The sequence below is a fragment of the Tursiops truncatus genome, chromosome 4 (genome assembly GCF_011762595.2).
Source record: "Tursiops truncatus isolate mTurTru1 chromosome 4, mTurTru1.mat.Y, whole genome shotgun sequence".
NCBI classification, from domain to species: Eukaryota; Metazoa; Chordata; class Mammalia; order Artiodactyla; family Delphinidae; genus Tursiops; species Tursiops truncatus.
This window is the reverse complement of record NC_047037.1, coordinates 73012523-73027012: the sequence shown is the minus strand read 5'-3', so window position 1 is coordinate 73027012 and position 14490 is coordinate 73012523. Positions and strand designations below refer to the sequence as shown.

Genomic DNA, 14490 nt, shown 5'->3' with positions numbered 1-14490 from the left:
AAAAAAAATGGCCAAAACCTCTGAACAGACATTTCTCCAAAGAAGATAAGACAAATGACCAATAAGTACATGAAGATACTCAACGTTATTATTCATCAGGGAAATGCAATTCAAAACCACAATGCACCACCACCACCATTTCATACCCACTAGGATGGCTAAAACCAAAAAGACAGACAATAACAAGTGTTGATGAGAAGGTGAAGAGATTAAAACCCTAACACACTGCTGATAAGAAGGTAAAATGGTGCAGCAGCTTTGGAAGATGGTCTGACAGTTCCTCAAAAAGTTAAACAGGGGCTTCCCTGGTGGCGCAGTGGTTGGGAATCCGCCTGCCAATGCAGGGGACACGGGTTTGAGCTCTGGTCCAGGAAGATCCCACATGTCATGGAGCAACTAAGCCTGTGCACCACAACTGCCAAGCCTACGCTCTAGAGCCCATCAGCCACAACTGCTGAGCCCATGTGCCACAACTACTGAGGCCTGCACACCTAGAGCCTATGCTCCACAACAAGAGAAGCCACCTCAATGAGAAGCCCGCGCACAGCAACGAAGAGTAGCCCCCGCTCACCACAACCAGAGAAAAGCCTGCGCGCAGCAACAAAGACCCCAAAATAAAATAAATTAAAAAAAAAAAAGTTAAACGGTTACCATATGACCCAGCAATTCCACTCCCAGGTATATATCCAAGAGAAATGAAAACACATGTCCACACAAAACTAGAACACAAATGTTCAAAGCAGCATTATTCATAATAACCACAAAATGGAAACAACCCAAATGTTCATCAACTGATGAAGAGATAAGCAAAACATGGTATATACATAAGTGGAGTATTATTCAGCCACAAAAAGGAATAAAGTAACGATATATGTGACATTTATAAACCTTGAAAACATTATGCTAATTAATTTTCTAAGTCTGTAAAGCCAAAGCCCAGGGTTTGAACCACAGTCGTTACTAAATTTCAACCACTCCCTAAGACATAACCTGAAATCTCCATTTTTTAAAACGGGATAGTAGAAAATTACAGGTAAGCAGTTGAATTTACAGCTCTCAAGTTCCAGAGAGAGCTGCTGAGGCCATGGAAAAGACTGAGATAACAAACAGAAAACATGAGCTTAAGAACAGAAGATGATGAAGTATCACACCAGCTTCTAAAGGAAAAGAGCCAACCAAAGAAATGAAAAAGGAGCAATTAGACGACAGTTAGAGCAATAAAGGAGAAACCAAGAGAAAGTAATGTCCAAAAAGTCAAGAAAAGAATAATAACAGATACACTTACAGAGATATCAACTGGAATAGGAATCTAAAAACATTCATCATTTTTTACTCATATCCTTGGTAAGGACAGAGCCAACTGTCATGGGTTGAGCAATAAATGAGGGCTAAGGAAATGGAGGCAGTTTGAGTGTAAACTGTTTTTAAGGGGAAAGGATTTAGGTTAGTTTTCATTATTGTTGTTGTTTTTAAAGTCTAGAGCTTTGGGCCTCACAGGAAGAAGCCAGGGAAGAAGGAGCAATGCAGGACAATGGATAAAATTGTTTGATCAGTGTCATAGAGGACAAGGGGATAAATTCGATTGAGAGGTAGGCTGAAGGATTAGCTTCGAACAAGCCTCATTTAAGTAAAGAGATATGTCAGTATGTAAATGCAGTAATGCGTTATATATCTGCATCCTTGGGGAAGAGTTCCACATAACTGAATTTTCCAGATACTTAAGCATTTAAAAAAAACTTTTAGCTATTTTCCTTGAAATTGTTCACCACTGTATCTTACAGTTCTTTGCTTAAACAGACTGTGCTTTCCTGGATGACTTAAGGTCATTGTAACTATGATTATATTACTAGGAAGTAATACAGCTTAGTCTGCATGTTAACTTTTCAAACCTTTGACTGTCCTATGCTGTCAGCTGCCATTTCCTGTTACACTTCCCCTGATAACTTTTTTCATTTGTGCGTGCAACAGATTCTAGTTTGAAAATTATATAACCAGTAAATAATACCCTAAGTAAGGGATAATAGGGTCCTGAATCAAACTATAGGAGTAAAGTATATGGCTTTATGACAGTGTTAAGAAACCTGTTTCACTTTTTAATTCAATTAAGACTGGGTTTCAAAGAGTTGAGGATGTCAGAAGACTCACCTCTGGCTACATGAAATATTATTTTATCTTGCTTCCTTAAGTCATATCAAAATAACCCTGCTAAGTTATTGATAATTTTATATGGTTAGTCTTAAACCACAAAAGAAAAAGCATCATGCATTCCAAAAGTGAGCCTAGACATCTCATAGTAACTAAATATACTTTCCTGTCATATAATCACTTATCAATAAAAAGTTATAATCTTCTACACTTTGTTTCTGTGTGTTAATATAGTCCTGCATATTTCACATATATGGATATTATTTGTGATAAATGTATATCCTTCATGAAATCTTCACTTTAATCCCTTTCAAATTTCACAACTACAAACAGCACAAAAGCTAAAAAGAACCGAGAGCTAAGCACACAGGCAGTCAGTTAACCAAAATTTAAGAATTCATTCCTATAGTTCCAATACCATGAGATATTCCAATTTCATTCATTCTTAAGATTCTGAATAATCCAGCAATTCCACTTCCAGGTATTTATCTGAAGGAAAGGAAAACACTAACTCAAAAAGATATCTGGACCCCCATGTTCATTGCAGTGTTATTTACAATAGCTAAAACATGGAAGCAACCTAAGTGTCCATCAGATGGACAGTGATCATTGGACAAAGAAAATGTGGTATATATACACAATGGAATATTATCCAGCCATAAAAAAAGAAGGAAATCTAGCCATGTGCACCAACATGGATGAACTTTGAGGGCATTATGCTAAGTGAAATAAGTCACAGAGAAGAGACAAATACTGTGTTATCTCTCTTACATATGGGATCTAAAAAACAAAACAAAACTCATAAATATAGAGAACAGATTGAGGGTAGCCAGAGGGAGGGGTGGGTGAAATGGGTGAAGGTGATGAAAAGGTACAAACTTCCAGTTATAAAATAAATAAGTCCTGGAAATGTAATGTACAGCATGGTGACTACAGATACCATATAGATACCGTATACTATATCAAACATTTGAAAGTTGCTGGGACTTCCTGGTGGTCCAGTGGTAAAGAATCCACCTTACAACGCAGGGGACGCGGGTTCGATTCCTGGTCAGGGAACTAAGATTCCACATGCCGTGTGGCAACTAAGCCCACATGCCACAACTACTGAGCTGGTGTGCCTCAACTAGAGAGCCTGCGTGCTGCAAACTACAGAGCCCACGCACTCTGGAACCCACGCACCACAACTACAGAGCCCATGCGCCCTGGAGCCTGCGCACCACAACTAGAGAAAGGAAGCCCCACGCACCACAACTAGAGAGAAGCCTGTGTGCTGCAATGAAGAGCCCGCACGCCTCAATGAAGGCCCCGCGTGCTGCAACTAAGACCCGACGCAGACAAAAATAAATAAAATAATAAATAAATAATAAATAAATATTTTTTAAAAATAAGAAAGTTGCTAAGAGAATTCTCATTAAAAAAAAATTAACTCTGTGTGGTGACAGATGTTAACTAGATCTATTGGGGTGATCATTCCACAATACATACGAATATCAAATCTTTATGTTATACACCTGAACCTAATATGTTACATGTCAAATATTTCTCAATTTGGAAAAAAAGATTCTGGATGGTTATATCCACCTACCCTTTACATATCAAAAACAAAAAATAAAACTGCCATTGCTTCTCCAGTACTCACTTCCTGTTCCTTCAGTTTTTCATTCATATCAATAAAAATTAAATAAACGTAGAATCTCTCAAAGACAGAGAGGTGTGAGTGGCCTGATCGAGTCAAACTGAAACATCTCACTAGTTTAGAGTTTCGGAGGCACTAGCAGTTGTACTTTTGCCTCTGTATTCAGATTATTTATGTACATCTCTCCCTCTAAATGGCAAACACCATGAGGGCAAGAATCTTTTCTGACTGAATGATTCCATCCATCACTGGATAAACATGTTTTGAGCACCTAGCATTTGCTAGCCTCCGGAGAGAGCTGAGTTCAACAGTCCCTACCCTCAACAAGCAAGGGAGGCAGACTTATTGTAAACAAATTACAATATAGGAAAAACAAAAGTGAGTATAGAATCAAATCAGAGAAAAAATTAGCTCTAGAGTCGTGGAGGAAGTTCAGGGATACATTTATGTGTTCTCCAAAAGGCCTTCAATAAATACCTGTTGAATGAATGGACAAATGAATGAATTAAATATTGCTAATAAAGATGAGACCACAGGTCCAAATGAAATGTTATTAGTTACTTCTGAAGTTAGTGAAAAAACGTCATCCTTCAGCAACTGTAGGAATGCAGACTCCAGCACACCCCGACCTCAGGCTATCACCGTGGAGAAAGAGCCGTACCTGTACTGCCAGCCTTTGGCACTGCCGCCTCGGCTGCTGCCGCTGCTGCTGTTTCCACCCCCACAGCTGCTGTTGCTGCTGCTCTTGTTCGGGGTCACCGCGGTGGCCAGGCCCTCCAGCCTTCCTTCGCTCTCGGAGACTTTCATTGTTGACACTGGTTCACCCCCCTGCATCTTAACTCCAAGGTCCATTTGCCCTTCTTGGGCGGGAGAGAACAACTCTGTAATTTTGTAAGTGACAAGATTTAAGATCTGATCTGAAGGTGATCCCAGTTGCTAAACCAGACGGCGGCTGGAGTAGTAATCATCAAATGGTCCAGGGGAGGAATGCAAGCATTCCCCCTGAAGGAAAACTTTTAAGAGGAGAGGGGTAGCGATGAGGACAGATGTCCTTTCAATATATATCTCCTTCCGGGCAAAAGCAAGGAGAAAAAAAATCACCCTGCCAGAGGATTTGGTGGCATGCTCAAAGGAGAAGCAGGAGCAGCGTGGGGAGGTCGCGGACTCTAGCCAGGAGTGCTGGGCGAAGGACGGACCACGGACGGGTACCCGCGGCCTGACCTCTGCGCTGACGGACTGACCCGCCGCGCTCCCTCTGCTCCTCCGGCCGGTCCTCAGCGGGAGGATTCGGTCCAGCCCGCTCGGCGGTTCCCACCGCAGCCCTCGAGAAAGAGCTGGAGCCGCCCGCGAGCAGCCCGGGAGGAGGGTCGGAGAAGGAGGCCGCCGAGGGCGGGACGCCGGCTCCCAGGGTCGCCTAGCCTCCAGGTAGAGGCGAGCTGCTCGGGGCGACTTCCTCCAACGCCCCCAGGCCTGGGCCCTCGACTGGGTTCCCGGGGTCGGGACGAGTCCCTTGCCCTCGCTCTAGCCCGAATGTGAAAGCCACAGCTGCAGCCACCACCCCACCCACTGCCCCCAGTCCGGTCACCCGCCCGGCTGCTCTCTCCCCCCCACTTCCCTTCCGGAGTAGTGTGAGCTCACTTCCCCCAGAGCAGAAGCCCCCGGCGCCATCTTGGAGCAGGGCACGGGGCCCTGAAGGGGGCGGAGCCTCGGCGATGGCTGTACTGGGGCGGCGGACTCCGAAGCAAGGGAGGCGGTGGGCAGCAGAGGGAGGAGGCGGTGGGACAACCAAGGAGGGAGAAACAAAGGAGTTAGTGCCCTACTGGAGGGTGACTTCCGGCCTTCCTAACCCGAGCCAGGCCGTCCATTTGAGGGCCCATTTCAGTCATTTTAGGAAGAAAGCTTAGAAAAATAATATCATTTCTATAAGGAATTACAAAACCATTTCTTCATTTTAGTTATTTCGGAAAAAAAAAAAAAAAGCATGATATTGGCATAAGGCAAATCAGTGTTATAAATGAAAAAGAAACTGTCCTGGAAATTAGAGCTCTCGGTATCAAAGTATCAAAGTATTCCTTCTAACCTCAGACAACTCATTCACCCTCCTTAGACCTAGATTTTTGCATTTGTAAAATAAGAGTGTTTAGGTGATTTCTAAAGTCCCTTCTAATTGTAAATAATAGTTTCTAACAATTGAATGTACACCATATGTGAAACACTATGGCAGAGGCAAAGAAGTGTTACTCAAAGAAAGTAAATAAAGTAATAAAGTAGATACAGATATATAGGTAATTAAGGCCATGAGGAAAATAAAAGGAGATGATATAGAAAATAAGCAAGATGGAATAGAGAACTTACTTTAGAAAGAACAGTTGAGGAAAGTCATCTATGAGGAGATGGCATTTAAAGTGAGAGAATAAAGAAACGTGAGGAAGCTAAGGGAATAGCAAGCTTTACTTATTTTGGGAGATGAGAGACCTGGGACCTGGAGCATGGTGAATAAGAGAGTGGTGTGAAATGAAAGTGAAGAGATAGGCAGAGAAATTTGGATTTTATTGTAAGTGCAATGGAAAATCATTGAAAATTTTAATAAAGGAGGATTGTGATCTGACCTATGTTTTTAAAAGATCTCTCTGTTCTTTTCAGCAGATGGTGCTGGGACACTGGCTATTCACATACAGAAGAATGAAATTGGACCCCTACCTCACACCATACACAAAAGTTAACTCCAAGTGTATGAAAGACATAAATGTAAGAGCTAAAACAATAAAACCCTTAAAAAAAAACATAGGTGTAAATGTCCACAACCTGGGGTCAGGCAAAGCCTTTTGAATACAACATCAAAGCATAAAAGAAAAAATAGGTTGGGTTTCATGAAAATTAAAAACATTTGTTCTGTAAACCATACCATCAAGGAAGTAAAAAGGCAATCCATAAAATGGGAGAAAAATATTTGCAAACCATATATTTGACAAGCGACTTATATCCAGAATATGTAAAGAGCTCTTACAACTCATTAATAAAAAGATAAATAACTAAATTTTAAAATGGACAATGGAACTGAATAAATATTTCTCCAAAGAAGATATAGCAAAGGTCAATAACTACATTAAGAAGTTCTTAACATAGTTACTAACCAAGGAAACAGAGGTCAAAACCACAATGAGGTCTTCCCTGGTGGCGCAGTGGTTGAGAGTCCGCCTGCCGATGAAGGGGACACAGGTTCGTGCCCCGGTCCAGGAAGATCCCACGTGCTGCAGAGCGGCTGGGCACGTGAGCCATGGCCGCTGAGACTGCACGTCCGGAGCCTGTGCTCCACAGCGGGAGAGCCCACAGCAGTGAGAGGCCTGCGTACCGCAAAACAAACAAACAAACAAAAAAAAAACCACAATGAAAGAGAGCTTCACACCCACTAGGATGGCTACAATCACAAAGGTAGAGAAGGGAATTCCCTGGCAGTCCCATGGTTAGGACTCCGTGCTTTCACTGCCGAGGGTGCGGGTTCAATCCCTGGTCGGGGAATTAAGATCCTGTAAGCCATGTGCTGTGGCAAAAAAAAAAAAAAATATATATATATATATATATATATATATATATTATATGTGTGTGTGTGTGTGTGTATATATATATATACCTTTTACATATATAAATATATACCATTTATATATATAAATTTATATATATAAAAGGTAGAGAGCAACCAAACCAATGTTGATGAGGGATGTGGAGAAATTGGAACCCTCATACACTGCTAGTGGAAATGTAAAATGCGGTTATATCCGCACAATGGAATATTGGTTGGCTATAAAAGGAATGGAGTGCTAACATATGCTACAACAAAGATTGACTTCAAAAGCATTATGCTAAGTGAGAGAAGCAAGAAAGCAAAAGCCACATATTGTGTGATTCCATTTATATGAAATGTCCAGAATAGGCAAATCTGTAGAGGCAGAAGGTAGATTAGTGGTTGCCAGGCCTGGGAGGAAGGAGGAATTGGGAGTGACTGCTAATGTGTATGAGGTTTTTGAGGGGTAATAAAAATGTTTTAAAATTAGATTAGTGGTGATGGTTGCACAATCTTGTGAATATACTAAGACCCATTTAACTGTATACTTTATTTTTTTAAAATATTTATTTGGCTGCACTGGGTCTTAGTTGTGGCATGCGGGATCTTTAGTTGCAGCATGCGGACTCTTAGTTGCAGCATGTGGGATCTAGTTCCCTGACCAGGGATTGAACCCGGGCCCCCTGCATTGGGAGTCTTAGCCACTGGACCACCAGGGAAATCCCTAGCTGTATGCTTTAAACAGGTAAATTCATGGTAGGTGAATTAAATCAAAATAAAGGTATGTTTTAAAAAACAAACTCTCTGGGCTTCCCTGGTGGCGCAGTGGTTGAGAGTCCGCCTGCCGATGCAGGGGACACGGGTTCGTGCCCCGGTCCGGGAAGATCCCATATGCCGCGGAGCGGCTGGGCCCGTGAGCCATGGCCGCTGGGCCTGCGCGTCCGGAGCCTGTGCTCCGCAACGGGAGAGGCCACAACAGTGAGAGGCCCGCGTACAGCAAAAAAAAAAAACAAACTCACTCTCTACCTGCCACATAAAGAATTAATTTTAGTGGGAGAAAAAGAGGAAGTAGGGAGACTAGTCAGGAGGCTATTACAGGAAATGAAGTGAGAAGCGATGCTAGTGATAAGACTAGGGTGATGGCAGTCAGGATAGAAAAAAGTAAGTCCATCTAAACTGTATGGAGGTAGGAGTGGCTACGGTGCTGTAAATAGATTGGATTTGCAAAGGTGCAGTAATATTCTTACAGGTCTTTCCAATTCTGGTCTTTTCTACACTTTTCACAGATCACAACTCTGATCATCCCCCTTTGAAACTCAGAACCTTCCAAAGACTTTTCATTACTTATGGAATAAATTCCAAACTCCTCTATCCAAGAAAAAAATAGCATGAAGGTTGTTGTAATAGCTATAGGATTTAAAGTTATCCTTTTATAGTCCAATACTGACTGAGATAAAGATGTCTAAATAAGCAATAAATTCAGCCAGCTATAGAAGTAAGCCACACTTGGACTCCCCTGGTGGCACAGTGGTTAAGAATCCACCTGTCAATGAAGGGACACTGTTCAATCCCTGGTCCGGGAAGAACCCACATGCCGCGGAGCAACTAAGCCCGTGCACCACAACTACTAAACCTGCGCCCTAGAGCCCGCATGCCGCAACTACTGAGCCTGCGTGCTGCAACTACTGAGGCCCATGTGCCTAGAGCCAGTGCTCTGCAACAAGAGAAGCTACCGCAATGAGAAGCCTGTGCACCGCAACGAAGAGGAGCCCCCGCTCGCCGGAACTAGAGAAAGCCCACGAGCAGCAACGAAGACCCAATGCAGCCAAAATTTAAAAAAATAAAAAAGAATTAACTAATTCCACTACTGATGAAATAAACAGATCCTGAAATAATTTATTAAAAAAAAAAAAGTAAGCCACCCTCGACCAAGATCATCCAGGCTCCAATCAAGGAAAAGAATCCTTATGAGTGTTACACCTTCACTGGAGAAATGGCCAGGTGTGAAGGATGAACATGCCAACCCAAGGATAAGGGACAACATAGAGTCTGGAAAAGGCCTCAGCTTTAGAGAACCAGAAACTATTTTGTCATTGCTCCCAGTGGTGATGAGACTTGGGGACTAGCCCATGCTAACCAAATGCACAACAGACTGATGTGTAGCAACTGCAAAGATAAGTGTTACTTAATATTGAAAAATACAGTACAGAGTACTCAAGTTTGGTGTCAGCACTTTCCATGCAAGAAACTCAACAGGATAAGCTAAATTATTACCAGAAGTTTACATGACGGTCATGGAATCAGAGCCAGGAGAGTTGATTGATAGATGGGGTTTTTTTTGTTTGTTTTGTTTTGGTTTTTTTGGCGGTACGCAGGCCTCTCACTGTTGTGGCTTCTCCCGTTGCAGAGCACAGGCTCCGGATGCGCAGGCTCGGCGGCCATGGCTCATGGGCCCAGCCGCTCCGCAGCATGTGGGATCTTCCCGGACCGGGGCACGAACCCGTGTCCCTTGCATCGGCAGGCGGACTCTCAACCACTGCACCACCAGGGAAGCCCCCATTTAAAAAAAATTTTTTTTTAAGTAAAAACTTTTTGTTGTTGTACAGTAGGGTCTGAGTCTGACTTTCATTCAATGTCTAAGGAGAAAAGAGGGCATACAATTTGAACAAGGGAAATAAAGAAAGGCACTTTTTTTTTAATGCCTTCAAAGAAGGATATGTTCATCTTTTTGAAGAGTTTAACGTGCATTCCCCGGTATTCCAGCTGGATGATGGATCAATGCATCCTTCCACATGGAAAGAAGCTGCATAGCATAGTGGTCAAGAACATGGGCTTATGTGTCCATGCACATGGATACTGATTGCATGCATGTGACCTTAGGCAAGTTACCTAAATTCTTAGTACTTGTTTCCTTGCCTGAAAATGGGAGTAATAACATTTCTGCTATGGATTGAATTGTGTCTCCCGAAAATTCATCTAATCTCCAATCAATGTGATGATATTCAGAGATGGGACCTTAGGAGATAATTAGGTTTTGATGAGGTCATGAGCTTGGGGCCCCCATGATGAGATTAGTGCCCTTGTAAGAAGAGACACCAGCGTGCGCTCTCTCTCTCTCTCTCTCTCTCTCTCTCTCTCTCTCTCTCACGGCCCCCTGCCATGTGAGGACACAGGGAGAAAAAGGCCATCCGCAAGCCTAGAAGACAGTTCTCACCAGAAACTGGTGAGTTTGATCTTGGACTTCTAGCTTTCAGAACTGAGAAAATCAATGTCTGTTGTTTAAGCCATCCAGTCTATGGTATTTTGTTATGACAGCTGAAGGTAAGACAATCTCCCTTTTGAGTGATTATCAGCATTAAATGAAATGACACATGTAAAGTCTGACACATGACATGCTACATACTTAGCAAGTGTTAGCCATGGTTACTAGAAGAATAGGGTTTACCAAGTAAAATGAATGGTTGTGTTTGGTGAGGGCACCTTTCCCCTGGACATCTCTGAAGACATCCGACATATTTCTATGGTAGAATACCAGCTTTGCCTCCCAGATGAAATGGAGTTTTCCAGAGGTAACAAAAGAGATCTGTCAGGGTCAGGATACGTAAATGAAGAGTCCTAAGAACGTTGCCTGGAATCACCAGCTTGTGGGTGTCTGGGTGAAAACGCAGGTGCACAGGGTGATCCCTGCTTCAGTGTTACCCCCTCACAGAGGCCTTCCCTGACCACTCACTCTGTACAGAGTAGCAGCCCTCCCCATTTCTCCACACTTTTACCCTGCTTTAGTTTTCTTAAAAGCACCTGACATTATATGATTTGTTGTGCATTTTTTGTCTGCTCACTAGAATGTAAGCTGCACAAGGAGGAAAGAGTCAATTCTTTTTTTTTTTTTTTGAAAGAGTCGATTCTTTTTTCCCCACCTCTGTCTCTCCAGTACTCAAACATCGCCTGGTACATGTGTTGAATGAATGAATGAATTTATGATAGTGGTTAAGGACACGAAACTTGGCATCAGTCTTCAAATCTTGGCTCTGTCACTTAGGACATGTGATCTTGGGCAAGTTACTTACCTTGATGAACCTGAGTTTTCTCATCTGTAAAACGGAAATAGGATGAAATAAGAAAATATATAGAAAGTGCTTAGCACAGTGCCTGGCATCTAATTAGCACTGAACCAATGCTGGCCACGTTTTCTCTTTCTCACCCTGATGGGCAGAGGAGGGAAGAGTAATTTATTTCCCTGAAGCACAGGAGACCTGCTTTCTCTATGAGCCTGCAGCTGTGGCAGCTGGAATGAAGAGCTGGACAGGCTGCAGAGAAACTGGAGACAGGAGGGGAGTGGGAAGCAGTACTTAATCCCATGAGAGCTGCTGTGAGAATAAGGCTGTGGACCCGCAATTTCTATTTTTTAAAAAATGAAGGTAGGAAAAGAGAAAAACAGAAATTCTGAGAAGACAAAATGTTCACATTCACAGCAGATGTTACTACTACTGTGGTGAAACAGAATTTCAATGAACCAGGAGCCCCATCCTCCCTGCTTCCAGCTTAGACTGAAATCCTTAGCCATTTCCCAGTCCAATGGGGTGATTCAGCCGAAGGGCTCTAAGCTAGAGAGTGTTTCACTGGAAACACTCCCCTGCCAAGCTCAAGGCTCCTTGTGGGAGTAAAAGAAGCAGACACTCTCAGGGCTTTTGTTTGAGAGGAGGAAGGAACCTTGACAAAGAGAGACTGAAGCTGTGCTCAGAGTTTGATAAAATGATTTTTTTTCCTCCCTTTCTTTGCCTCCCCCAGCACCTCTCCCCTGAATCCCTATTGAACCTGAAAGTATTTTGCTTAAATAAACAGTAGACAGTGACATTAGCTCTTCAAACTGTTATAAAATGAGAACACGTGTTCCTTCAATGTGATGTGCTCAGCCTGTCTGTTTTTAGACTCATTTGGCTATAGTGCAGGTAGTGTTTTGCTGACAGAAGCCCATAAAAATGCAAAGTCAATGGGAGCCACATGACCTTTCCATCATCAACTGGTGAATACCCTCGGAAAGGAGAGAAAGGAAAGCCAGCTAATGCTTTATCATGAAACCACATGGGTGTGAATTCTGGGGGTCAGCATGCGAATTTACTGTTCCCATCAAGTAAGTCAGCTGACAAGAGAACATTGATTTACTTCACAGGATATGTGCCAACGTCTCTTTTGAAAACACCACATCCCATCACCAAAACAACAACAACAAAGTAAATACTAGGGTAGCATTTTTCAATGTGTGCTCCACACATTATTGCAGGATATTAATAGGTGTTACTTGATTTAAATTTTTTCTTGCTGTGATTAGATACATTTGAAAAACACTGATTTTTTTTTTTTTTTTACACCGGTTCCTTTATTGCAGGACTTCTTGGAGGATTTAATATGCTGATGTACATCATATATCTTTCGAAGAGAGATAGAAGGTGCACTATTTCCCAAAATTATTTGACCACAGAACTCCTTTTACATAGAACATCTCCCAGGAAGAGTATCCACAAAGTTTATAGGTTGGGATACCCCTAGAAAGCAAGTAGAATCTTATGAGAAAAGCCATCCAGATTAAATTTACCTTATTTTGCAAGTTTTAGCATCATTTCTCTCCACAACCTCCCCTGATTCTGCATGGCTTAGAATTCTTAGCATGAGAATAGTTCCCCTGGGTGGTGATTTTAGGATCAAGGTCTCAGATGCAGCCATAAAGCCCCTGGCAGGGAAAGAGTTGCAACTTCAAGGCTCTAAGCATTGAAAAGATGGTGTTTCTCATATATAATTCCAAATAAAAATAATACTAACCTGTGAAACAAATGAAAAAGAGCCCAACAAAGTTTGGATTTCCCCCATCAAACTCTGGAAATACTTGCAAGGGCGGGGCTTTATGGTGTGCCAAGCAGCTACCTAGTCTGCTCATTGGGTGGCCCAGCACTGCCCTGGAGAGACGCCCTCCCGCCTGGGAGAAGGGAGATCCTAAGGATCCTCTTACTGGTCTACCCTTGTACAAATGGACTTAATTCAATCTCTTTCCCATCTGTGAAAGGAGACTCAGGAAGGTGAAGTGGTAGAAAGCTTGTAACAGGAAGGGAGCTAGAGATATCAGCCCACTGACAGGCCTGGGGCAACAGGGAATTGGTCCTAGTTCAGCTAAGTGGATAGTGGATTGTGTATTGGATGGTTTTGCCTTGGGCCTTCTTTTTTTGTCTTTTTTAAAATTTTTTCGGTCTTTTTTTAGTCTTTTGGTCTGAATAACTATCATGGATTCTACACTTAAGGTCTCTGTGGGGCTATGTTTGCATTTACATGAAGTCTTTAATGTAAATCTTTGGTAAGCAAGAACAGACATAATCTCTTTCATATAAGAACTCCTCCATTCCCACCCCCCCTCCCAGACTGTGAGCACCTCGAGGGCAGATTGCTAGATCCTGAGCACTTATGGTATATTAACGAATATATGTGGAATCTAGAAAAATGGTACAGATGAACTGGTTTGCAAGGCAGAAATAGAGACACAGATGTAGAGAACAAACGTATGGATGCCAAGGGGGGAAAGCAGGGGTGTGGGGTGGTGGTGGGATGAATTGGGAGATTGGGACTGACATATATACACTAATATGTATAAAATAGATAACTAATAAGAACCTGCTGTATAAAAAAATAAAATAAAATTCAAAAAAAAATAGTGATGGTTTCTCTTTTTCCTCATCTTCTTGACCTAAAATGAGGTCTGCCTAGAGAAAAGGAGATTAAATGGTCTCAGATTTTCAAAGCCAATGAATATTGTTTCTTATTTCTTCTCTGAAAGCCTTCATTATAGTCACTAATTGAACAAATATTCATTGCACATGAATTATATACCAGGTACTCTGCTAATTGCAAAGGTAACAACCATAAATAAGACATAGTTTCTGCCCCCAAAGTCTATGTATAGAACTGTGAAGGCAGATCTTAAACAAGAAATTTAAAATAAGTGAGAAGTGTCAAGATAGATGTATCGGGACTTCCCTGGTGGCACAGTGGTTAAGAATCCGCCTGCCAATGCAGGGGACACGTGTTCAAGCCCTGGTCCGGGAAGATCTCACATGCCATGGAGCAACTAAGCCCGTGCGCCACAACTACTGAGCCTGTG

General features: G+C 42.4%; 1 protein-coding gene and 1 long non-coding RNA gene across 5 annotated transcripts in view; both read right to left on the bottom strand.

The window, feature by feature from the left end:
- OSBPL11 (oxysterol binding protein like 11) overlaps positions 1-5355 on the bottom strand; it is a 98727-nt gene extending 93372 nt beyond the window's left edge. Inside the window, exon 1 of one of the 3 annotated variants that reach the window (XM_073804122.1) lies at positions 4446-5355. In XM_073804122.1, coding sequence (XP_073660223.1) covers positions 4446-4636 — 191 coding nt within the window. In that variant the 5' untranslated portion in view covers positions 4637-5355. The remainder of the gene's footprint in view (positions 1-4445) is intronic. The other 2 variants (XM_019923096.3, XM_019923095.3) reach the window with 2 other exon arrangements.
- A 4550-nt stretch (positions 5356-9905) lies between these two features.
- The window catches only part of LOC109547954 (uncharacterized), a 46089-nt gene continuing 41504 nt past the window's right edge, over positions 9906-14490 (bottom strand). For both annotated transcript variants that reach the window (XR_012331487.1, XR_012331488.1), the window contains one exon: positions 9906-12889. This is a non-coding gene — a long non-coding RNA (uncharacterized lncRNA). The remainder of the gene's footprint in view (positions 12890-14490) is intronic.